Here is a 26,765-nt window from a genome sequence, read left to right as displayed (position 1 = left end):
ATTTATTTTTAAGCTTAAATTAGAATTTAATTATTTAATATTTATTTAATTTATTTTTAAGCTTAATATTAGAATTTATTTATTTAATATTTATTTTATTTATTTTTAAGTACATTTTTTAATTTATTTATTTAATTTATTTTTAATCTTAAATTTGAATTTATTTATTTTAATGTTTATTTAACTATTTAATTTATTGTAAAGCTTTAAAAAATATGTAATTTAATTATTTTCTATTAATTTAAGCAGCTGTAAGGATCTCTATATCCATGTGTGTCTTTGTTGATTGTTGTGTTGTTTGTCCAGATTGCGCGTCTGCGTAGTGAGCTTGATATTGTGCGCGGGAATATCAAGGTAATGTCGGAGATGCTGACAGAGATGGTGCCGGGCCAAGAAGACGCATCTGATCTCGAACTGCTCCAGGTATTATAAACAAACAATATCTGATGATGATAATAGTATGGGCTAGCAATTACACACGTTTAGCATTTAGCTGATAAATAAAACATCAATCGTAACAAGCACAGTTCAAAATCTTGTCATCCGGCTATTTTCCATCTTAACGTTCGTGTTTATATTGTTTCAGGTATTTCATTTATTCTGCTAGCACACATTGTTATTGTTTATACGAACAATTATTCTGTTAGTTTTGGTAATCAAACCAATCAAATTCTGAGCATCTGCTTCACATTGTTCGTAGCCACGCCCCTTTTTAATTTTATTTATTTACAACGCAAGAAAATTCTAAATTATGCAATAATTTACAGCAATATACAAAGCATATGCCAGTGTGTACAGGCGAAATATAGCCACGCCCCTCTTGTTATTAGCCACACCCATCGTATTATTAGCCACGTCTTCTTATCGTTAGTTCGCTACAAGGAATGATGCGCTAAAGAAAGCCCCGCCCACTAGTTAATATTCCGTTTCAGTTGTAAGTTCATCAACATACTGAAATAAAAGTCTTTGCGCAAAATTTAATGCAATAATTTGTATCTTTATCGTTTATCGCTACTAATGCTCATTTTGATGGAAATTTCGCAGCAATTGCGACAAACTTGGCAGGAGAATGTGGACTGGATGTAAAACTTTTTTCTTGTATGCAAATTCTCAGGTCAATAGTGATTTATAGAGATTTATAATCTCAATTTTTGTTTGCGTGCACTTTTTTTGCATCGTGTCGCACGTTTTAGGCTTTAAGGAGTCTTGAATTGAATAGGATCACGGCACGTTGATAAGCTTTTGATAATAAGTTTTGTCAGTGTCTTGCTTTAGAAACGGATGAAAATGCAGATTTATTTGCTAGTCTTAATGAAATATATCGCGCAATAATCAATCAGACCATTTTTAAATCTCTGTTAAATAATTATATATGCTGCTAACTCCCCTTATGTGTTAAAAGAGCAAGCAAAATCTGATTTCTCATGTCATGAACGCTTCAATACTCGTCACTGCGATCAAAATAATTGGAAAAAAATGTAAATATGTTGCCTGAAGTATCTCTGTGTGTCCACAAGGGGGCGGAGTAGCACAGATCTCATGTGTATTCAATGCTTTTGAATGTGACGCAGCTGAATTCCTGATTCGCAAATAACGTTATTTAATTATAATCGAAAAGCGAAAGTTGCCTTGAGATGTGTGCACACAGTTTTATAGTCGTATTTTTGGTTTGCGTGCGTCTTTTTTTCAGCGTTCTGGCGTACGTTGACTTTTAGGAAAGCTTCTATGCAACATTTTATAAGTGAGACCCCAGATCTGTGTTGATCTGAATAGGGTCACGGCACGTTGATAAGCTTTTGATAATAAGTTTTGTCAGTGTCTTGCTTTAGAGGAGGATGAAAATGCGAATTTATTTGCTAGTCTTAACGAAGCATATCACGCAATATCCAATCAAACTGTTTTAAATCTAACTCGTCTTATAAAAGAGCAAGGAAAATCTGATTTCTCATGCCATGACCGCTTCAATACTCGTCACTGCAATCAAAATAATTGGAAAAAAATTGAATATTTGTCCTGAAGTATCTCTATGTGTCCACAAGAGGGCGCAGTAGCACAGATCTCCTCTATTAACCTGTGTATTCAATGTTTTTGAATGTGAATCTGCTGATTTCCTGATGATTTGAAGGTTGCGCTGTGATGTGTGCGCACAGTTTTATAATCTTTTGAAAATAATGAGTGTATGAATATGCGGATTTATTTGCTAGTCTTAATGAAAAATATCCCGCAATTTCCAATCAAACTGTTTTAAATCGCTGTTAATTAAATGTAAAGGCTGCTAACTCCCCTTATATGTTAAAAGAGCAAGGATAATCTGATTTCTCATGCCATGAACGCTTTAATACTCATCACTGCAATATTTAAATATTTCTCCTGAAGGATCTCTATGTGTCCACAAGAGGGCGCAGTAGCACAGATCTCATGTGCATTCAATGCTTTCAAATGTGGCTAGCTGAATTCCTGATTCTGATTTCAGACAAAGTAATTTAATCACAATTGTAACGATGTAATTAATTAGTGCATTACAGTAACTTGCGCAATGTTGTGTGTCAGGAGTTGAACCGGACGTGTCGAGCGATGCAGCACAGGATCGTGGAGCTCATCTCTCGCGTATCCAATGAAGAGGTCACCGAAGAGCTGCTGCATGCTAACGATGATTTAAACAACATATTCCTGCGCTACGAGAGGTGAGACCCTATCATAGCATAAACAGTTGAAGTCTGAATTATTCGCCCGCCCTGTATATGTTTCCCCCAGTTTCTGTTTAACAGAGAGCAGATTTCTCCAGCACATTTCTAATCATATTACTGTTAATAACTCATCTCTAATAACTGATTTATTTTCTCTTCATCATGATGACAGTACATAATATTAGACTAGATATTCTTCAAGACACTAGTATTCAGCTTAAAGTCACATGTAAAGGGCTGTGAAACCCCCTTGTTTAAGCAGGGTTTTTTCACACCTCTACTTTGGGAAAAAGTCAGCCAAGTGGGCGTGCCCAACTCTGTTTAGGGGGGAGTGTCGGAGGAGGGGAAGAGGGAAGGTCTGTAAAAATTTGCATAAAAATGGGAGTGTCGGTTTGGGCACGCGCTGATTTTCTTAACTGTCTAAACCAGGGGTCACCAAACTTTTCCTGGAGGGCCGGTGTCCTGCAGATTTTAGCTGCAACCCTAATCAAACACACCTGAACAAGCTAATCAAGGCCTGACTAGGTGTACTTGAAACATCCAGGCAGGTGTGTTGAGGCAAGTTGGAGCTAAACCCTGCAGGGACACCGGCCCTCCAGGACCGAGATTGGTGACCCCTGGTCTAAACTTTATTAACTTAGAAATCATTTGACTAAGGTCCGTCTTTAAACACTGAAAGAGTACTGCTGACGATACGAACTAACTTTACCATCTGAATAAACAAACAAAGACCATTGATCGCTCAACACCAATCAACACTCAACACCACCTGGAGCCGCGTCTTTATTAAGAGGAGATGTTTCTGTCGCGTGCACTGTAATCCACGCGTGAGTCCAGCTGCACTCTCATAGAGGGAAAATAAAAGCAAAACCTTCACTGCGGCACTTTATAAATGCAACACTGACGACCCGTATCTCCTAACTATTCTTCTTCTCCCACTTGTTTTGGCAACACAACATGGCGTCTCTCTGCCATTTGAACACTCTCCAGGTACAAACAGTCTTCGAAGCGATCATGCATATTAATGAGGTTGCACGCATACACAATAGAGCGCGCTGATTGGTTTGAACCAAGTCTTACTCATGAATGAATGCAGCATTTTCAGAGACATCATAAGGTACTCTCAGGTACAGATGTCCAGTCTACACGCTAGAATACACGGTAAGATCTCAGGGCCGTGACGCAGCTTCAACAATTCGTTTAAAACCGGAAGTACGAATTTGCTCGAAATAACGCAAAAACAACCAATTGTCACTTATCAGTGAAATATATGCGTCTTAATAGTGTTTATAGCAGTGTGGGACACATATATGTCTGTCAGCAGCTCAAAACATGTGTTTCGTGACCATTTAAAAGCTTCACTAGGGTAATTAGGGTAAAGTTAGGGTAATTAGGCAAGTCATTGTATAACAGTGGTTTATTCTGGAGACAATCCAACACTAATATTGCTGAAGGGGAAAATAATATTGAGCTTAAAATGGCTTTAAAACTATTAAAAACTGCTTTTATTCTAGCAGAAATAAACCAAATCAGACTTTCTCCAGAAGAACAAATATTAGAGGAAATACTGTGAGAAACTCCTGAATCTGGAGCTCAACATCATTTAGGGAACTTGGGAAATTCAGAGGAGGGCGAATAATTCTGCCTTCAGCTATACCTATCATACACTCATCATCAGGCGTGACGCGAGTGTTTTTTGGCTACTGTCATCCATGCGCAGGTTTCATTCTCATGTTTTGCGCCACGTTGTTTAAATAACAAATGCATTCATTATAAATAAAGAGTAAAACAATGCAACTTCTTATTTAGTTTTATTTATTTAAACATTATTTAAGCAGAAAAGACTCTCTGAGCTGAATAATCTGTTTCACAGGACTGTCCTGGCCAAAAATGAGAGACTTTACCAAGACAAACTGCACATTAATTCCTTTTTATTATACTTTAACATGTACATACACAGATATAAACCAACAAGTAAACAAATAAACAAACAAAACCAAGAGCTTCTCAGTATTGTGCATCAGAATACAAGATCACCTCTTGTACTAATCATCTAGTGAAACATTTCCAAATCCACCACCTTTTAAAGCCAACATAAAGCCTCCCCAATCAAAACCGCTGTCTTTATATCCTAATATATGAGTTATTTTGTCCATTGACCATCTCTTTCAGCCAACGGCTTACATTTGGTGCACATACACTTTTCCAATTCACAGAAATAAGCCGTTTCGCTTGCAGACATTACACAAGCTTAAAATAAAAGTCCACTCATAGAATGATCATGCATTTGCTGAATAATCGCCTTATATTGGTGCAGTTTTTAATTTAGTTTTAACTTGGCTAGCTTTATTGTATCACAAACACAACAATACTGGGACTTTGTGATGTTTCTATCAGGTACGAGAGGTATCGAGCAGGCCGAGCGGCACAAAACAACGGGGTGAGTTAATACACTATATTATTTGTTTGGCATCAGTGTTTCATGTGTGCTACCTGTTGATTTGGCATGCTCATGTCTTTATTTAATGTTTTTAATTGTTTGCGTGATGCTTAGCTGAGAGAGGTAAGTATGATCTGAAGTAGGAAGATACAACCAGTTTACCGACCCTTCATCCAGCCTTGTTTTCCTGATATTGATGTTAATATGCTGATGGTTAGAGTAGTGTGTGTGTGTGTGTGTGTGTGTGTGTGTGTGTGTGTGTGTTGTGAATGCGCAGGTGCTGAATGAGGCTTCAGAGGAGGATAATCTAATAGATCTGGGTCCTGCATCTCCAGCGGTGGTCACTCCTCGTGTCAGCGCTACACCCACACACACTCACACACACACTCACACACACACACAGATGCAGACTCCTGCTGCTGCTGCTGCTGATACTGCGTCACTCTCCACACAACTGGCAGGACTTGGTGAGGATCACACATGCGCACACATACACACACACGTGCGCACACACACAGACCAGTCAGAACAGATTAGTCATCTGACCAATCAGTGCAGATAAGAGTCATCTGACCAATCAGAGCAGAGTCATTTGACCAATCAGAGAAGAGTCATCTGTCCAATCAGAGAAGAGTCGCTTGACCAATCAGAGCAGAGTCATCTGACCAATCAGAGCAGAATCATCTGACCAATCAGAGTAGATTAGAGTAATCTGACCAATCAGAGCATAGTAGTCATCTGACCAATCAGAGAAAAAGTAGAGTCATCTCACCAATCAGAGCAGAGTAAAAGTCATCTGACCAATCAGAGCATAGTAGAGTCATCTGACCAATCAGAGAATAGTAGAGTCATCTGACCATTCAGAGCATAGTAGAGTCATCTGACCAATCAGAGCATAGTAGAGTCATCTGACTAATCAGAGCATAGTAGAGTCATCTGACCAATCAGAGCAGAGTAAAAGTCATCTGACCAATCAGAGCAGAGTCGTCTGATCAATCAGAGCATAGTAAGGTCATCTGACCAATCAGAGCATAGTAAGGTCATCTGACCAATCAGAGCATAGTAGAGTCATCTGACCAATCAGAGCAGAGTAAAAGTCATCTGACCAATCAGAGCAGATTAGAGTCATCTGACTAATCAGAGCAGAGTCGTCTGACCAATCAGAGCATAGTAGAGTCATCTGACCAATCAGAGCAGAGTCATCTGACCAATCAGAGCATAGTAGAGTCATCTGACCAATCAAAGCAGATTAGAGTCATCTGACCAATCAGAGCATAGTAGAGTCATCTGACCAATCAGAGCATAGTAGAGTCATCTGACCAATCAGAGCATAGTAGAGTCATCTGACCAATCAGAGCATAGAAGAGTCATCTGACCAATCAGCAGAGTAAAAGTCATCTGACCAATCAGAGCATAGTAGAGTCATCTGACCAATCAGAGCATAGTAGAGTCATCTGACCAATCAGAGCATAGTAGAGTCATCTAACCAATCAGAGCAGAGTAAAAGTCATCTGACCAATCAGAGCAGATTAGAGTCATCTGACCAATCAGAGCATAGTAGAGTCATCTGACCAATCAGAGCATAGTAGAGTCATCTGACCAATCAGAGCAGAGTAAAAGTCATCTGACCAATCAGAGCAGAGTAAAAGTCATCTGACCAATCAAAGCTGATTAGAGTCATCTGATCAATCAGAGCAGAGTAAAAGTCATCTAACCAATCAGAGCAGAGTAAAAGTCATCTGACCAATCAAAGCTGATTAGAGTCATCTGACCAATCCGAGTCAGAACAGTAGGAACAGAGGGGGCGGGGTTTATAGTCACTTCATCATTGAATCAGACGCTGACAGATGTCAATGCTGAGATGTGTTCAGTGCTTCATTAATAATTGTGATTGATGATTATAAATCTACTGTAGGAGACATCAGCCTTTAAGTAAAATAGCATAGTAAGCGCACTTTAAGAGGAGATTTCTCTGAACGACTACAGTACACAGAGTAATACAAGCTGCTTTCTCCTGCAGACGTGAGGTCTGACAGCGTCAGCGGGACTCTCAGCTCTCTGGCCAATCACAACCCTCAGGACGACTTCGACATGTTCGCACACACACGCTCCAGCTCTCTGGCCGAGCAGCGCAGGAAGTGAGTGTATACACACACACACACACACACACACACACACACACACAATGCTGAAAACCAATAACCCTTGACTTTCATAGTAGGAAAAACAATGGAAGTCATTGGTTACTTGTTTCCAACATTCCTCAAAATATCTTCTTTTTGTGTTTAACACTCAGACAGGTTTGAAACTAGATTTAGGATTGGGTGAAGGTGTAAGGGATAATCACCAGTGTAATTATATAAATTAATCACAGATGTAATTGCATGCATGTATTAAGTACAATTTAAAAACATGTATTTAGCACATTGATTGATTTCAGTGTAAGTGCATATTAGTTAAGGTTACCTACTGTAAAGTAGGACCATAAATGAATAAATGAATGAATAAATAATTGAATAAATAAATAACCAAATAAATGAATAAATAATTGAGTAAATAAATAAATAAATAATTGAATAAACAAACAAACAAACAAATAATTGAGTAAATGAACAAACGAATGAATAAATAATTGAATAAATAAATAATAAATAATTGAATAAATAAATAAATAAATAATTGAATAAATAAATAAATAAATAATTGAATAAATAAATATACAAACAAATAATTGAGTAAATGAATAAACGAATAAGTAAATAAATAAATAATTGAATAAATGAATAAATAAACAAACAAATAAATAAATAGACAATTGAATGAATGAATGAATGAATAAATAATTGAATAAATTAATAAATAAATAAACAAACAAATTGAGTAAATGAATAAATAAATAAATGAATAATTGAATAAATAAATGAATGAATAAAATATTATTGAATAGATAAATAAATAAATAAACAAATAATTGACTAAATGAATGAATAAATAAATAAATAAATAATTGAATAAATGAATAAATAGATAATTGGGTAAATAAATAATTGGATAAATAAATACATAAATAAATAAATAATTGAATAAATACATAAATAAATTAAATAATTAAATAAATAAATAAATAAATAAATAATAATAATAGAATAAATAAATAATAGAATTAATAAATAATTGAATAAATGAATAAATAAGTAAATAAATAAATAATTGTATAAATAAACAAATAAATAAATAATTTCAGCATCGCGGTGGCACAGTGGGTAGCACGATCGCCTCCCAGCGAAAAAGTCACTGGTTCGAGTTCTGGCTGGGTCAGTGAGTGTTTCTGTGTGGAGTTTGCATGTTCTCCCCGTGTTGGCGTGGGTTTCCTCCGGCTGCCCCACAGTCCAAACACATGCGCTATAGGGGAATTAGTGATGGGTTGCAGCTGAAAGGCATCCCCTGTGTAAAACATATGCTAGATAAGTTGGCGGTTCATTCCGCTGTGGCGACCCCTAATTAATAAAGGGACTAAGCCGAAAAGAAAATTAATGAATAAATAAATAATTGAATAAATGAATAAATAAATTGATGACTAGATAAATAAATGCGCTCTGATTGGTGTGTTCTGCTTATCATCTCACAGTGTTAAATATGAGGATCCTCAGGCTCTGGTGGGTTTGGCCTCAGCATTAGACATCAGACAGCAAAACGCCACCGGGGTGAGTTTACACACACAGACGCACACGAACGCACACACACTCTCACACACACACACACACACACACACTGATGAAGACTGATAATTAATGAGGACACTCACTGATTTTTCTGCATTACTGATAGTCCGGCCAGACAGAATCTGTGGACGTTTCTTTACTGTGTCTGCGAACAAAATCTGTGAATGTATGGGGAGTGTTTTTGAGAGTGTAGTATATACACTCAAATATATTGCCACTCTGAGATCTCTCAGTGTCAAATCACAAAATAATCTACACACAATTAGTGAACTCTTCATGCCTAGATTGGTTTGATGCTGCTAGATCAGCTTATGTTTGGATTGGGTGAAATATATTAGCATCTGTCTGCACAAGACTACATTGTTCAATGTGTTTCCTACAAAACACCACTGCATTTAATTGCTGACACAGGGTAAATGCAACCAGTCACCATAAACCTTAATTCCAGAAAGCCTGCCCGATAACACAGTTTAAGGGTCAGTGACAAAGCTGTGCTCAATACACTGTGAAATACGCTTTTCATGCGCTTTTATTTGTCTTGTTTCTAGAACAAATATCTACAACTCTTAAATGTAGAAAAATAAGAAAAGTAAAAATATTAGGTGCGTCGCAAATCGCATACTTATGCACTATTCTACACCATAAGTGCACTTTAAATACTGGGATGATGCACTCATTCATCCGGTAAACAGAAGTGTGTTATGTTGGACACTTCACACACTCAACGGCCGCTGCTTTACTCGTGTAGCGGAAGGGGCGAAGCTATTTTGGATTGTGAAAGCAAAATTCTCCTACGAGAGTGATTACAGCGCCTCCCGATGGTGAATGCGGTTATACTCATGGCAGGTATTATTTGGTAGTTTGGTCATTTATTCCACTAATTTGGCAGCCGTCACACGTCATCATTTGGGACGACACTACATACATATACCATGCTGTTGAGTGTGTAAGTGCATAACACAGAGTGTATAGTGTGCCACTTGGGATGCAGCTCTTGTCTTGTTTTCAGAAATAATGGGCCCTATGATACACCCAGCGCAACACACGACGAGTGTGATTTCTTTCTGTTGTTGCTATTTTCAGAGCAGCGCAACTGTAATTTCAGGTTTTGCGTCACGTTGTTTAAATAGCGAATCCATCTGCACCACTCTGTGGACTCATGTGTGTACTGGTCTATAAAGGAGGTGTGTTAAGGTGCATTGTTGGAGCGTTGCTGTTTTGAGGAACTGAAATAGACCAACTAAACGCTGCTGTAAAGTCCAGTGCAGAGCGCATTAGTGTTATGCACATATACGTGTCCAAAACACACATACACTTTGCTTATTACACACACAGGGATGTACAGCGATGCACAAATATCTATAGCTATGAAAAATAGTGAAGGATTAAAATGGAAATATATATATGTATTCTACATTAATATAAAAACCACTGCCTCCTGCTACCTTCACCTTTGGACTTTGCAATCCTGCTCTGTTATTCATGACGATCTGCATATGTATGATGTTATTAGTATGATAGCAGTATTATTGATTATCTGCAGATTTATATCTGTTTTAATAAACACAAGTGTAGATTTGTCCAGCTGTGGGGTTTTGGAGACGTCTGCATCACCATATGGGGCATCAGATCAGGACGTGTGTTTGGATATAACTCAGTGTTTTGACCACACTTCATTATTATTGTTCATTTATTCCTCTGCTGGAGATTAGAACTGAATTTAGAAACAGTTTTGACACAAATCTTTGCGCTTAACAAAGGAAATTAAATATGTGGGCTAATGGATGTGTTCAGTGGAGTGAGTTTCCACCGTTTCCTCACTCCACCAAAGTAAAGGAGTAAAGAGTAAAAATAAAGTAAAGAGAAAGTAAAGAGGCTGAATGGAGGAGGCTCGTTCTGTATCCTCGCGCTGCAGATGCTCTGTTTAACTGTTTTCTCACTAGTGAAGCGTTCAGTTTTTACTCTTACAGTCCGCCGTGTAAATAGCAAATGCACCATGGAGCGACGCAACTGACTCTTAAAGGGAATGAGAGACGAGACTCTGATTGGTTTAATGAACATTATGCTCAAAACACACCCAGAACTCATTAAGAGAATAAGCACAGCCCTGTTAGACCACGCGCCAGGGTGCAGAGCTGATTTATTCATCCTTAAAAAAACAAAAGTAGATTCAGACTCGCCCTTAATGCTTTAGACTTCGCACCTAGATCGCTAAAATAGACCACTTTGTCTTGTTTTTCAGAAATAATGACTGAAAATAAAATGAGTTTATCATTAAAACAAGACAACGCTTCTTGATTAAAGAATTTGTAGATATTTGGACTAGAAACAAGACAAAAGCTCTGATTAGGAAAAGCATCATTGCTGTGTGTCTTTAATTCAAATTGATAAACACCGACGACGTTTACATGGACATCAGTAATCGAATTATTTGCTTTAATCTAATTAAGATAATAATAAGATTAAGGCGTTTACATTTTGAATGCCCCTTTCATGATCTCCTTTTACATGTTATAGCACATAAATTGATTAACGTCATCGTGTCACCGCGCTATCCACGTTTCCTCCAGAGTTTCCTGTAATTTCAGGTGTTTCAGTTGTAATTTGTGGACTTTAACTGCAGTTTGGCACTTTCACTTTCATTCAGGAACATTTCCTGCATGCCCCCCTGACAAACCAGATATTGGATGAGAGTATGAACTGCTGGAAGAGTAGTTTTAATGGAGTTTAATGGAAAAAACCCTCCGCATTTCATGATGCAGGTGTCTGTGGTCTTCACTGTCTCTGTAGGTGCAGATAATAGTGTCAGACACCAGTGTATGGACTATACTGTCGCAAAACATGGTGAAAAGTCCTACATGATGGTTATAATTTGACTGCGGTGTTTACATGTCTGTACTGCACCTCAAAACTCCACTAAAATCAGCAAACTCCACATGTCTTAATTCATTTCTGTTTAGTTTGATTATGACCTTAATCTGATTAAATTAATCAAAAATCTCTTTTTACATGGTCGACTCCTAATCAGAGTATTGTCTTAATCATATTAAAATCTGATTATTGATGTCCATGTAAACATACTCAGTGAAGTTTCTCTAAGTCTGATGGTGTCAGTGAAACTCAGTCTTATGAAATCCTCATGTTAGCAAATCACCCTAGATATTTAATGTCTCCATGATTAGCACACACATGCTTGTGTTGAAATGTGCTGATGTTACACAACAGTCCTGCAATGCACGGCCATCAGCCCACAGCTCAAAGTTTACATCTCTGCCTTATATTTATATTTCTCCTCCTCTCTCTGTTTGTTTTCTCCTCTCCGTCTACTGTAGTTCATTGACTCAGAGTGACTGTCTCGTATTGAGACGCGCTGTAGTCCTGGTTTGGGTGTGTGTGTGTGTGTGTTTTCTACACGTGTGTAAGCTCTTTTCTGTTGTTGATTCAGCCCAATGTAAAAGGTGCTAACGCTGATCTGGAGCCCATAGACAGCTGGCTCATGACGCAAGGAATGGTGAGGATTTCACCAGAAACACTGTGTGTCTGTTTATCCCTCCATCAACACTAAACACAGCACAGTAAAGCAGAGAGACGCTCTCAGAGACACAATCATTCGCCCTCCTCTGAAAATATTTCAGTGATTAGAAATGAGTTATTAAAACTGATATGATTAGAAATGTGCTGAACAAAATCTTCGCTAAACAGAATTTGAGGAATAATCTAGATATATTTAATAATTCAGTAAGTTACATTGAGGTTGTTATCTCAGAATAAAGCCTGACGTGTTCATCAGCAGCCCGATGTGAAGCGTGTCACGTGAGTGAGGGGGTCGAGGACTACAAAGGTCAATGCGGGAGCAAATCAGGAACGCAGAGGTCATCCAAATCGTAGTCATACAACAGGTGTAATGGCAGTACCGGCGGTGAAAAAGTGTGTGGTGTATAAATAGTCCAAACGATTAGCGATCACAAGCTTCAGCTGCGTGCGTGTCATCACCGACTGGTGTGTGTGAAACGGCATGATGGGATTTGTAGTTTTGGTGACATATATAGATCACCTGTGATCTGCCAGGGCTGGATCGCTGGCGATCGTGACAAAGCTGTTGTATAAGACTGAAGGGTTTATTCTGAGAAAACAACCATCCTGGATGTACTTTATCCTGCTTTTACAGAAAAATTAGACACAAAACATTGTTCTGAGCTCTAATCGTTTATTTGATCTTTAATTAAATGCAAAAGCTGACACAATAAAAACAGCTGATTGAGTATACACTAACCTGTGCACTATTCAGACACTAGATGGCGCTAAACAGTCAAAACACAAAGCTGACAGAAACAGCTGATGGAGTATACTTTAACCTGCGCATTATTCAGACACTAGATGGAGACAAACAGTCAAAAACACAAAGCTGACAGAAACAGCTGATGGAGTATACACTAACCTGCACATTATTCAGACACTAGATGGAGACAAACAGTCAAAAACACAAAGCTGACAGAAACAGCTGATGGAGTATACACTAACCTTTATTTTTTATGTATTTACCTTCATCAATTTACCTTTGTAAATCTGTGTCATCCACAATGCTTCATGGGACTGTAGATCTCTCTGGGCTTGGAAAAATCTGACATTGCGATCATTTTCAGTATATATTGTGACATGAACTTAACTTCACTCGATGATCTGAATAGCTCTGTTTGGGGAGTTTTCATTCATTTAAAGTAGCCGTGACTATCGAGTCTTCTTCTATGCAGTGCATCAGCATAAAATATAATAAATTACCATCAAAAATAAATAAATAAACATCTCTTGATGGTTTTCTGGGAGTGGAACTACATTCAAGTGCAAAAATTGAACAATCAAACATAAAATAAGATGGTCATCATTGTGTAAATCATACAAAAGAATCATATTGACCAATATCTTTATCTGTTCATCTTTAATAAACAAACCAATCGTGATATAGATGCTCAAACTCATTAAACTCAATACACAATATATATATCTCTGATTTGCTCTCTCCTTCTTTACTGTGCTTTACCTCATGTTCACCTCATTCCTCAGGGGGAAAGCGGTAGATTTCACCATCATCATCCACTGTCTAGAGCTGGACTCTAACCTGAACCAAAACTGGTATATCCAGTGTTTGGTTATTACACGCAGTAATCTTACCTTCTCAAATTACACATTTTAATTAAGTGACTTTATATAAACTTACAAACAAAAACAAATAACTATAAAGAATGTGGTGATGCGTCTGGAGGCTGGAGTTTAATGAGACATTCACACTGATATAGGTTTGCACAGGGAAATATTATTATGATTGATAAGGATTTTTCTTTTATTATTATGCATTATTCATCATTATTATTCATAATTATTATTTATTTGTTTATTAACATATTTATTTATTTTTTATTATTAATAATATTGTGTGGTTATCATTATTTATTAATTATAACAATAATAATAATATAATATTTATTTATTTTATTATTGTTATTATTACTCATTCATTCATTTATTATTCTTATTATTTATTTATTATAATATTTATTTATTTTATTATTATTCATCATTATTATTCATATTTATTTATTATATGTATTATTATTCATTTATTGTTATTAATATTATTTATAATTAATATTTATTTATTTTTATTATAATATTTACTTTTATTATTATCAATATTATATTGTTATTATTATTTATTTATTATAATATTTATTTATTTTATTATTATTCATCATTATTATTCATATTTATTTATTTATTTATTTATTATTAATCATTTATTGTTATTAATAATATTTATAATTATTATTTATTTATTTTTATTATTATTAATATTATATTGTTATTATTATTTATTTATTATAATATTTATTTATTTTATTATTATTCATAATTATTATTCATAATTATTATTTATTTGTTTTATACACATATATTTTTTTATTATTAATATTATATGGTTATTATTATTTATTAAATATAATAATAATACTATAATATTTATTTATTTTATTATTGTTATTATTATTCATTCATTCATTATTCTTATTATTTATTTATTATAATATTTATTTATTTTATTATTATTCATCATTATTATTCATATTTATTTATTATATTTATTATTATTATTCATTTATTGATATTAATATTATTTATAAGTATTATTATTTATTTTATTATAATATTTACTTTTATTATTATCAATATTATATTGTTATTAATATTTATTTATTATTTATTTATTTTATTGTTATTCATTATTATTTATTCATTTATTTTTATTTAATAATGTGTATTTTTTATTTCTGTATTTATTTTTATTATGATCATCGATAATGTTCAACTGTGCCTATTATTTTCCATTATTTTGATGAACAGTGTTTATTTTAAAGTGAAATGCTTGTTTTGATGTCACTTTTGAACTGCTTAAAGCATTCTTTATGAATAAAAATCTAATTATGAATTAATTATTTCCATTTTAAACACAGTTTATCGAGCTTTAAACCTTTGTGTATCACAAAATGTCTGTCAGTGTGAACGAGCTTTACATTTTTAATAGCAGATCCAGCACAAAGGCTTCCCTCTTATATAATAATAATAATAATAATAATAATAATAATAATAATAATCCATTAAAATGATCCACTTCTCTCATTCAACTAAACTCAATAACAGTTGTGTTATTAATAACAGATATGACTAAACTAAATAATAATAATAATCAAGTAATAATTAAAATAATAACCAGATATATGAGCTGGTGTGAAATGAATGTGAATAAATGTGTTAAACATCAGACGTTTGCTGTCTCTATTAGTGTTATTAAAGTAATCTGAAGTATAATATATATATGTGTAGATATATAAATGTATGTATGTGTGTGTTTTTCACACAGTTTACTGTTCGAGTTTTCTGTGATGAATTATTAGCAATAATTCGATCATTAAAAATACTTAATTTTGTACAAATAAATAAATAAACTGCAGTGTGTGTAGTTTCCTGCAGGTGTAGTGTGGCGCTGTTCACTGCAGAGGGCGCTGTTTCTCCTGTGTGCTCACTTCACACTCCTGCATCTCTCATGCATCGCTCTGCATGACCTCCAGTGCTGCTGCTGCTGCGTGTGTTTGTGTGTGTGTGTGAGAGACAGAGAGAGAGTGTGTGTGAGTGAGAGTTTTTGAGTGTGTGCTTATGTGAGTGTGTGTGTTTATGCATGTGTGTTCATATGAGTGTGTGTGAGTATGTGTGTGTGTGTGTATATATATATATAGATGAGCAATATCACACTATAAATATATAAATATACACACTCAGAAAAGAACACACAAACTCACACATACAATCAGAAACAAACACATACACTCATATATATATACACACTCATATATACACACACTTATATATATATATATTCACCCACACACACACTGTGTACACAATGTTCATATGTGTGTGTGTGTGACTCGGCCTGGTGCTTACTGCATTATTTCAGTTGTTGTTATTTTGCTCTTCTAGATCTACTGGTGATTCTCTTGTGTGTGTTTGTGTCTGTCGGGGTTTATTTGTTTGTTTTGGTGTGTGTGTGTGTGTGTGTGTGTGTGTGTGGTGTTTTGTTGGCTCTGTGGGGCTCGGCAGATCCCCGTCTCGCAGTCCTCTGTCATGGATGACATTGAGGAGTGGCTCTGTGCGGATGTGGTGAGATCTTCTTTTACCTTGATTTCACTCTGTTTTTCATCCCGTGCTCTTCCTCACACTCATCATCATCATCATCATCATCACCTCTGGGTTTTTCCTCATGCTAATCATTCATTCAGATGCTAACCAGCACTTATTAACACTAGGGCTGAGCGAGCAGCGGTTTAAGGTTTGTGTAGTAACGTTCAGGGAACTCATAGTGGTGTTTACTGTCGGAGGAGAATCTGGACTTCTGTTCATCTGTTGTTTGTTCTTGTGTGTGTGTGTGTGTGTGTGTTCTGATCTTTAAATAACTGTGTGCTTTTAATGATGTTAATGAACGTGACGTCCTTTAATAAGCAGTGTTGGGGAAGGTATTTCTCACCATACCACGGAAAAAGGCCATTTATTGATGGCTTTAAAGTTAAAATGCTGTAAATTAAAGCTCTTTATTGTTTATTTGATGGGTGAACGAACATGACAAACACTTAAATTCTACTTATCTATACACATATTACTATATTATTTACTCTTTCCACCTCCAGTTGTGTAACAATACTGATAAACATACAATTTATTATTAATAAATAAACCAAAAACTTAAAGGAGTAAAACAAAGCTGTGTTTTTAACTCATTCATTTATCTGCTGATATCAAAATAAAAGAATTAGTATTATATGGTTATGATAATAAGTTAATTCTGGTAATTCTGTGTGGAGCTGCAAACATTTACTGTGAATGAGTGCAAACCTGATATGCAGATATTCTGACTCTTATTGGCTGTTGTCATTTGTCCTCGACTCCCACTAGTGTTTATTTTCAGCTCTGGATTCAGCTTCCAGCCAATAGCAGAACAGCAGCTACTTTATAATCAATAGTTATTCACTGCATGTGTGGATGATTTCAATATATTATCACGATATATTGAATTACTGAGTGTCAAAATATTCAGGCTGCACAATATATCGCAAAATCACTACTATTATTAACGTTATTATCGCAGACGTGTGTGATAAATGACATTTATATTGTTAGGATATTTATAAAATTAGATTCTATGTCATGAGATTTATTTAAAACACATTAGACTATGGAGACAGCAATATAAACATTTTTGCAGAGACAACAACCGATATATTTTATAGTGATATTTAACTAAATAACTAATTTTGGCTGATGTGATTTTTGTAGTGATGTTTGTAAGCCGGTAACCGATATTGGCCAATAATGATATAGTTTAAGCTGAAATTTGGAAGCCGATAAACCATATCATCCAGGACTGATATATTTTAAACCAATTTGTGAAATCTGATAACCGATATTGGCCATTACTGATATATTTCATACCAATATTTGGAATGCAATAACCGATATTGACCGATACTGGTATATTTTAAGCTGATATTGGGAAGCCGATAACCAATAATGGCCATTACTGATATATTTCAAACCAATATTTGGAATCTGATTATTGATATTGTTTAATACTGATATATTTTAAACCAATATTTGGAAGCTGACACTGATATATGTTAAACTGCAATTTGGAAGCTGATAACCGATATTAGCAGATAGTGCCATATTTCAATCTAATATTTGGAATGCAATAACCAATATCGGCCGATACTGATAGATTTTAAACTGATATTTTGAAGTGGTTTACTGTAATTGGCTGATACTGATAGATTTTAAACCAATATTTGGAAGTTGATAACCAATATCGGCCGATACGATAGATTTAAATCAATATTTGGAAGTTGATAACCGATATCGGCCAATACTGATGGATTTTAAACAGCTACTGGGGAGGCGGGACTAAAGAGACAACAGCCCCATCTAATTGGTCAAATTATTCTAAACAAACAACCAAAGCATGAAACAAATGCCATTTATCACACACGTCTGCGATAATAACGTTAATAATAATAGTGATTTTGCGATATATTGTGCAGCCTGAATATTTTGATATTCAGTAATTCACTATATCGTGATAATATATTGAAATCATCCACACATGCAGTGAATAACTATTGATTATTAAGTCTTTTGGAGTGCTGTGAGGAATATTCAGATTATATTGTAATGTTGATATCAGCTCAAAATGCTTGAAAATGTTTTCACAAATGAATCTGCTCCACAATATAGAACATTTCTGAATTATTTATAGGCCTTTAATTTGTTGAACTCGTTTACTTACTATTGTAAAGTTCTGTTTTTAGCATCTGTTAATTAAACGAACATCAGAATAAGCTAAACACTCTTGTTTTTGCTTTTAAATAAGATTATTTTGCTTGTTTTAATTAAAAACTGACGTAATTCTGACTCTTTATTTCTGAAAATAACACAATATGTGTTGCTTTTCCACAAAATGCTTCCTGATTTAAGAGTTTTTAGACATTTGGATAGAAACAAGACAGAAACTCTAAATAAAAACACATATTTTGCAGTGTGTGTATATATATATATATATAGATGGCTGGTGATCATAACAGTAATGACGTTGTTGTTTCTCCCCAACACTGATCTATTGTCATGTATGTACCTCTCTTTAATAAAACAGTGTTTTTTTCCTGTTGAATGGTAGGTAGATCTTCATTGTGTGTTTATGTGGCGCAGTATGGCGTATCATTAATAAAGTCCACTGTGTAAATGATGTGTAAATAATTCAGTTTTCTCCATCCTCAAACAGAAAGGTGAAGAGCCTGAGGAAGGAGTCACGAGTGAAGGTACGAGAGCTAAAACAATAGCAATGTTTTTAATGTAGAGTTATTAGAAATGTTACAGGACTGAAAGATCAAATGAGATGCAAATGCCCTTTAAAACACTGGGTTACACTGGGCAGCACGGTGCCTCAGTGGTTAGCCTCACAGTAAGAAGGTCGCTGGTTCGAGTCCCAGGTGGGCCAGTTGGCATTTCTGTGGAGTTTGCATGTTCTCCCCGTGTTGATGTGGGTTTCCTCCGGTTTCCCCCACAGTCCAAACACATGCGCTATAGGGGAACTGATCAACTAAATTGGCCGTAGTGTATGAGTGTGTGTGTGTGTGTGTGTGTGTGTGTGTGAATGAGTGTGTATGGGTGTTTCCCAGTACTGGGTTGCAGCTGGAAGGGCATCCGCTGTGTAAAACATATGCTGGAATAGTTGGCAGTTCATTCCGCTGTGGCGATTCCTGATGAATAAAGGGACTAAGCTGAAAGAAAATGGATGAATTGAGCTGAATGATTTTGTTTTCTCTTAAATCTTGACGGATTTATATAAAGCGAACCATTAATATTTCAACATGAGTACTGCCAATTGTACATTTTTATTATTATATTAATTTATTAAATTATTTATATGGATGATATTCACTTTTTTTGCGTCAGTTTTTGAGGAACGTATATTTGTCCATATCTCAATCATTAATGACTTTCATTGCCTCATAATATTTAATATTATACGTAACTTGTCTAGTAAACGTTTTTAGAACTGCCAATTGTTTTATCTTACAGAAACTGTTTTAATGTTAATGAAACAGCCCTTTTTAAAATCAATATAAACCTTTGTTTATTTTGTTCTCTGCATTAAAGTGGATCATAATGCTGTTGTTAAATGTGCAATAGCTTTAACATTTGCTTAAAAATCCAGTGTTGTGTTCATATTTTTGATTATGTATAATTAATATAGCGCATTTGGTCACATTTTGTTCCACTTTATGTAATGGAAGGACAAAAAACCTCAACTTTAAACTAGAAAGTTGATCTGGCCTGTAATTTCCAATTAAACTGGAATACAAATAAACATAAATACCACTGCTACTGCTGCTACTACTACTGTTATTACTACTACTACTACTAGAAACTGCAGATATCTTAAATATCCTCTTACTAATCCTGATTTTAAACCGATATTTGTTGTCTCTTTAGAGTTCGACAAGTTCCTGGAGGATCGGGCCAAAACAGCAGACCAGGTTTCTCCATTGGGATCTTCCGGAGACCCCAGACCTCCTGTCAGCTCGTCCAGCAGCAGCCGCAGGAAGACCGAACACATGGAGGATAATCTCTTTGCCTTGTAGAACAGTGACGGAGATACGAGTCCAGTAAACGCAAGCATATTCCCTCCAGCACCTTCAACACGCCTGCTGCTCCTTCACGCAGTTTTACAGCGGCAGTAGCAGTCTAACATTTAGCACTGTGAGGATCCTGCTTCATTACAGCGATTATAGCCACAGCAGAGGACAGTTTAACAAGAAATGAAAATTCTGGCATTAGTTACTCATCCTTATTTAGTTTCAGAATCATGAGACTCTCATTTATCTTCACATCACAACTGAAGATCGTTGTTAGGATATTTATACAATTAGATTCTATGTCATGAGATTTATTTAAGACACATTAGACAATGGATACAGCGATATGGACATTTTTGCAGATACAACAACCGATATATTATATAGTGATATTTAACTGAATAACTAATTTTGGCTGATGAGATTTTTGTAGTGATATTTGTAAGCCGGTAACCGATATTGGCCAATAATGATATATTTTAAGCTGAAATTTGGAAGCCGATAAACCATATCATTCGGGACTGATATATTTTAAACCAATTTGTGAAATCTGATAACCGATATTGGCTGATACTGATATATTTTAAACTGATATTTGGAAAGCCAATAACCAATATTGGCCATTACTGATATATTTCAAACCAATATTTGCAATCTGATTATTGATATTGTTTAATACTGATATATTTTAAACCAATATTTGGAAGCTGACACTGATATATGTTAAACTGCAATTCGGAAGCTGATAACCGATATTAGCAGATAGTGCCATATTTCAAACTAATATTTGGAATGCAATAACCAATATCGGCCGATACTGATAGATTTTAAACTGATATTTTGAAGTGGTTAACTGTAATTGGCTGATACTGATAGATTTTAAACCAATATTTGGAAGTTGATAACCAATATCGGCCGATACGATAGATTTAAATCAATATTTGGAAGTTGATAACCAATATCGGCCAATACTGATGGATTTTAAACCAACATTTGGCAGCCATTAACCAATATTGGCCGATACTGATATATTTTAAGCTCATATTAAGAAGCCGATATGCAATATTGGCCATTACTGATATATTTCAAACCAGTATTTGGAATCTGATTATTGATATAGTTTGATACTGATATATTTTAAACCAATATTTGGAAGCCGATACTGATATATGTTGGAAGCTGATAACTGATATCGGCTGATACTGATAGATTTAAAGCTGACATTTGGAAGCCTCTAAACGATATTGGCTGATACTGATAGATTTTAAACTAATATTTGGAGCCGATAACCGATATTAGCATATACTGCTATGTTTTAAACTAATATTTGGAATCCAATAACCAATATCGGCCAATACTGAACTGAGATTTTTAAGCCAATAACTGATAATGGCTGATACTGATAGATTTTAAACCAATATTTGGAAGCTGATGACCAATATCAGCTGAGACTGATTTATTTTAAACCAATTTGTGGAATCCGATAACTGATATTGGGCAATACTGATATATTTTAAGCTGATATTTGGAAGCTGATAAATGATATCTGCCGATACCTCTAAATTTTAAACCAATATTTGGAAGCTGATAACCGATATCGGCTGATACTGATTAAAGCTAGATTTAAAGCTGACATTTGGAAGCCTCTTACCGATATTGGCCGATACTGATAGATTTTTAGCTAATATTTGGAAGCTGATAACCAATATCGGCTCATACTGATAGATTTAAAGCTGATATTTGAAAGCCTCTAACCGATATTGGCCGATACTGATAGATTTTAAACCAATATTTGGAAGCTGATAACCGATATCTGCCGATACATCAATCTTTGACACGTGTCTACTAGAGGAGAGTTGACATGAGAGCACACATTTTCAATATACAAATATAAACAGAAGTCTAATGTGTCTGGAAGGATATGGGAGTGAGTTGTTAATGTCAGAATTAGATTTTTTGCGTGAACTATCCCTTTAAGCCGAACGGCGCAGTCTAAGCGATGGCTTAAGCCAACATGTAGCTGAAATAATTGCTCATTCCTTTTGAATAACCGATAAGCAGTCGAGTAGAGCTGTTTGTTTTCGTGTTTATTGTTCATTAATGAACTAATAATCTGAAGCTCAAAGTATACTTTGGTTTTTAGAATGACAATGTCAGTGAATCTTCAGTGAAAATGCTAAAACAGAGACAAAATTTATATTAAAAGCTTCACCTGATACTTCAGTTTTTCATCAAATTTTCTGACCAATCAAATGCTCTCTATTGTCTGACATGCCCCGCCCCCTTTTTCTTATCAGCTGTTCATTTGACGCGCTTGAGCTCAACCACTCTCACTGGCAGAGCTGTGAGAAAACAACACACCATTGGCTGATTTTTAAAGGGGGAGGGGCTACTGTATGCCCAGCCCTCTCGTCATGTTTCAGTTGAAGTCACATTTTTCTGATAAATTGGATTCAGATACACTACTAATTCAATGACGCTGATGCTGCAATGTGATTGGTTATCAAAGTACACATGACCCATATTGAGCAGTGTCTCCAAATAATAATAATGTCAACTTGTTTATTCATATAATAATGTCGACTGTCCTTATAAATGTGCAAACCGAAGTATTCTTTAAGCTTTAAAGCCTGCTGTTGTGTGAGGTTGATCATTTGGGCGAGAGACAACCGTGATTGGCTGGTCTGAGGAAGGAAAATGAATACATTTTTGTTAATCAGCATATGCAAATGACCAAAGACAGAAAAACACACTTGTTTCCCATCATTAAATGAAGAGATTTCGACTCTTTCTGAAAGAGTTGTCCATGCCAATATTAACAGCTTCAAATATACAGTTTGTTGGCATTTAAACACATCGATCAGGACTTAAATGTGAGAAATGCGTCTTCATTTAACTATTTTAGCCTCATAGTTCATTCCAAAGTCAAAAGAAATATATACAGTGTTCATCGTAAAATGAGTTGACCCTCCACAGATCCGTCTTGCTTTACAGTATTATATGTGTGCAGATACATTAGATTAGTCAGTACCAAAGCCCAAACTGATGAACTAATCTAACAAAAAATGAAGATTAAAGTCCAAAAATGACTACACCTAAATCAATATGTTGGTGAAAATTAATATATACAATTTTAAATAAACAGAACAAATCAAGACAAACAAAAATAGATCAAATTTAGTTCAGTTGTAATAATATTTCATAATGTTGTTGTTTTTTGCAGTTATTTTTAATCAAATAAATTGTTTTCTTTAGAAGAAAAAAGATTTTAAAAATGACCAACCTGAACTATTGAAACTCATTAGCTTTTATAATTAATTATGGTTAATTTTTTAAGTAAATGTTACTTTTACTCTACATCATTAAACTGTGATAGGAGAAAGTATTTTATTAACTATAAATAAATCAGTGGTTTATTAGTTTGGTATAATACGCATATATACAGTGGGGGAAATAAGTATTCAACACGTCACCATTTCTTTCAGAAAACATATAAATATGTTTCAATTTACTAGGATCTTTTATGTGAAGCTGCTTTGACACAATCTACATTGTAAAAGTGCTATACAAATAAAGGTGCATTGAAAAAAAAAATTGAACATATTTCAAAGGTGCTGTTGACTTGAAATCTTCACCGGATGTTGATAACAAGCAAAGAAATCCATATATGCAAAGAAAACAAATCTAATTAGTTTACAAATGAAGTCCTGTGTAATAAAATGGAATGACGCATGGATAAAGTATTGAACACATGAAGAAAGGAAGGTGTAGTTCGGCAGTGAAGGCCCAGACAGCAGCTGAAATCTCTCTGTAGTTCTTCAGCAACCCTCTGCCCTTCCTCAGTGTAAATAAATATCAGATTCAGTCCAACATCTACATTAGCAGGACATTTCAGCAAGACAATGATCCAAAACACAGTTTAGGAGACTCTCAGACGCTTTCAGAGAAAGAAAATCAAGCTGTGGAATGGCCCAGCCAATCACCTGAACCCAATCCAATAGAAAATACAAAATAAAGCTCAGATTTGATAGACGAGACCCACAGAACCATCAAGAGTTTTACACTCACAGCTGAGCAATGCATGTGACTTCATTCTCCATATGAGAGGCGTCTTTAAGCTGCTTAATACTTATTTCCCCCGCTGTATGTATAATTAGTATATTTATTTCTTTAGTTTTTGGAGTGAAATATGAATAACATTTCTTTATTACTCAGAATACTGATTGTTCTACAGAAGAATCGGCACATTTGTCCAAAAATCTAGATATTTTATTTTGTGTTTTGCTAGACCTAACCAAGAATTATACTAGCCTGATGCCAATTGTACAATATGTACCCATATATACATAAATGTGTATATACAATAGGAAAGTTTGTATTAACTTGGTGTAAAATGTAAATGTTTAATTGCGCCCCTCTTTTTATTTTGTGTGTGGTTTTGCTATGAAAGGTTTCCATTCCAGTCGGTGTACAGTCTTTAATCGCTGTACGCTTATTTATCTAAATCATGCTAAGTATTGCACCGCTATCTTCCCAACAGCCTGAGCTTAATGTTTAACTGGATATTTCAGCCAAAATAAATGAGCTATTGCTGAGAATCTATTCCTCCTCAAACATTACATTACGTTCTCATCAATATGGCAGAGGAAATGGATAAAAGTGTGGAAGAAGTGATCATTTTGAGATAGAAACTCCAAATTCAGACATTTTTTTTTACCTCCAATTCCAAGTTTACATCTGTCAATTCTGAATTTAAATATTATAATTAAGAGTTTAAGTCCAGATATTGAAAGTCCATCTGTCAATTCTTAATTTAAGTATCCCAGTTATGAGTTTAAATTTGGACATTCCAATATTATATCTCTTAATTTTTAATTTACATCTGACAATTCCAACATTACATCTCTTTATTTTGAATTAACATTTCACAATTCTGATTAAAACAGCATAATGCGTTCATTTTACACTCGAAAGACCTTGTGCAATGAAAGAAGGGCTTAATATGCTGTGTTTTATCAGTAAAAGCAGCAGTTTAGTGTGTAAACACTGGAAGAGTGTCAATTTAGGCTACTTGAACACTGCTTGTACTGTGGTTTTGATTGAAATTGAGCATACTCACCAATAAATGAAAACGGCGTTTGAAGACTGTTCATTATGCCAAAATGATCTAATTAATAGAGTCATGTTAATCTGCAAAGACAGTTTCTATATCCGAAATCGCCCCATATACCCTTAATAGTGCATTATTTGAGGGAGCAGCCATTTGTAGTGGTGTCTTAACCATAGTGGGCATTCTGATGTGTACTAAATCAATCCCACAATGCACTCTGATAGCAAGTGCGCAACCGATGTACACTTAACAGCTAGAAAACACCCAAAATACATTGTGAGGGTTTTCGCGCCAAATGAATTCCCGCGTCTGACCACAAGATGGCGGCCACATAGCGGAATCCTCTCAGTGAATGTTTGAAAACTAAATATTATTTAATTAAAGTTACGTTTGAACACATGACAGAAATCAAATCTTTGTTTCATTACCAATAGACACCTCGCCGAGTGTTGTAAAACGATCACAGGATCTTTATAATCCGCCTGAGGGATTTATTAAGCAGCAAAACACAAACAAACGTATTTCTTCAGTGCACTCAGTAGTGTTCCAGTTCACTCACTCGTTTCATTCACTCCTTTAAGTGGACTATGTTATAGGGGGTGATTTCGGATACAGCTGTGTTTTTGTTTTGAATGAGTGACAGTGTAAAATCTCCGCTTCATCATTGGGATTAACTGCTTCAATGAATGTCGCCATTTTATGAGGGTAAAAGTCTTAACTGATTATTTATCTCATAATGTCTTAAATGTATTTTAGGATAATGAAATGTAATAAACGTTTCCTGTCGTCAAATGTATTGTTTTAATCCAAACTATTTTATTAAAGTGATTCATTTGCTTAATGCAGACATTTCTGTGGTGTGGTTCATTTTGATGGGCTTATATGAAAAGAGTATATAAGGTGGATGGACAGAGAGATGGATGGATGATGGATGGATAGATGGATGGATAGAGAAATGACTGGGTGCATAGATGTATAGAGAGATGAATGATGGATGGATAGAGATGGGTGGATGGATATAGGGGTGGATGATGGATAGAGAGATGGATGGATAATGCATTGGTGGATAGA

At 35.0% G+C, this 26,765-nt stretch overlaps 1 protein-coding gene across 2 annotated transcripts in view; it reads left to right on the top strand.

Annotated features, from left to right (window-relative positions):
* LOC130221810 (TOM1-like protein 2) overlaps positions 1-22,189 on the top strand; it is a 33,940-nt gene extending 11,751 nt beyond the window's left edge. The window contains exons 7-16 of one of the 2 annotated variants that reach the window (XM_056454405.1): positions 307-423; positions 2,551-2,684; positions 5,085-5,127; positions 5,405-5,594; positions 7,148-7,265; positions 8,756-8,831; positions 12,295-12,360; positions 16,500-16,559; positions 19,228-19,264; positions 20,442-22,189. In XM_056454405.1, the coding sequence (XP_056310380.1) occupies positions 307-423; positions 2,551-2,684; positions 5,085-5,127; positions 5,405-5,594; positions 7,148-7,265; positions 8,756-8,831; positions 12,295-12,360; positions 16,500-16,559; positions 19,228-19,264; positions 20,442-20,590 (990 nt within the window). In that variant the 3' untranslated portion in view covers positions 20,591-22,189. The remainder of the gene's footprint in view (positions 1-306; positions 424-2,550; positions 2,685-5,084; positions 5,128-5,404; positions 5,595-7,147; positions 7,266-8,755; positions 8,832-12,294; positions 12,361-16,499; positions 16,560-19,227; positions 19,265-20,441) is intronic. The other variant, XM_056454406.1, reaches the window with a different exon arrangement.
* Positions 22,190-26,765: the final 4,576 nt, after the last annotated feature.

This window comes from Danio aesculapii, chromosome 3 (genome assembly GCF_903798145.1).
Source record: "Danio aesculapii chromosome 3, fDanAes4.1, whole genome shotgun sequence".
In the NCBI taxonomy this organism is placed as follows: domain Eukaryota; kingdom Metazoa; phylum Chordata; class Actinopteri; order Cypriniformes; family Danionidae; genus Danio; species Danio aesculapii.
Note: the sequence above shows the minus strand (reverse complement) of the source record. Positions and strands in the feature narration are given on the sequence as shown.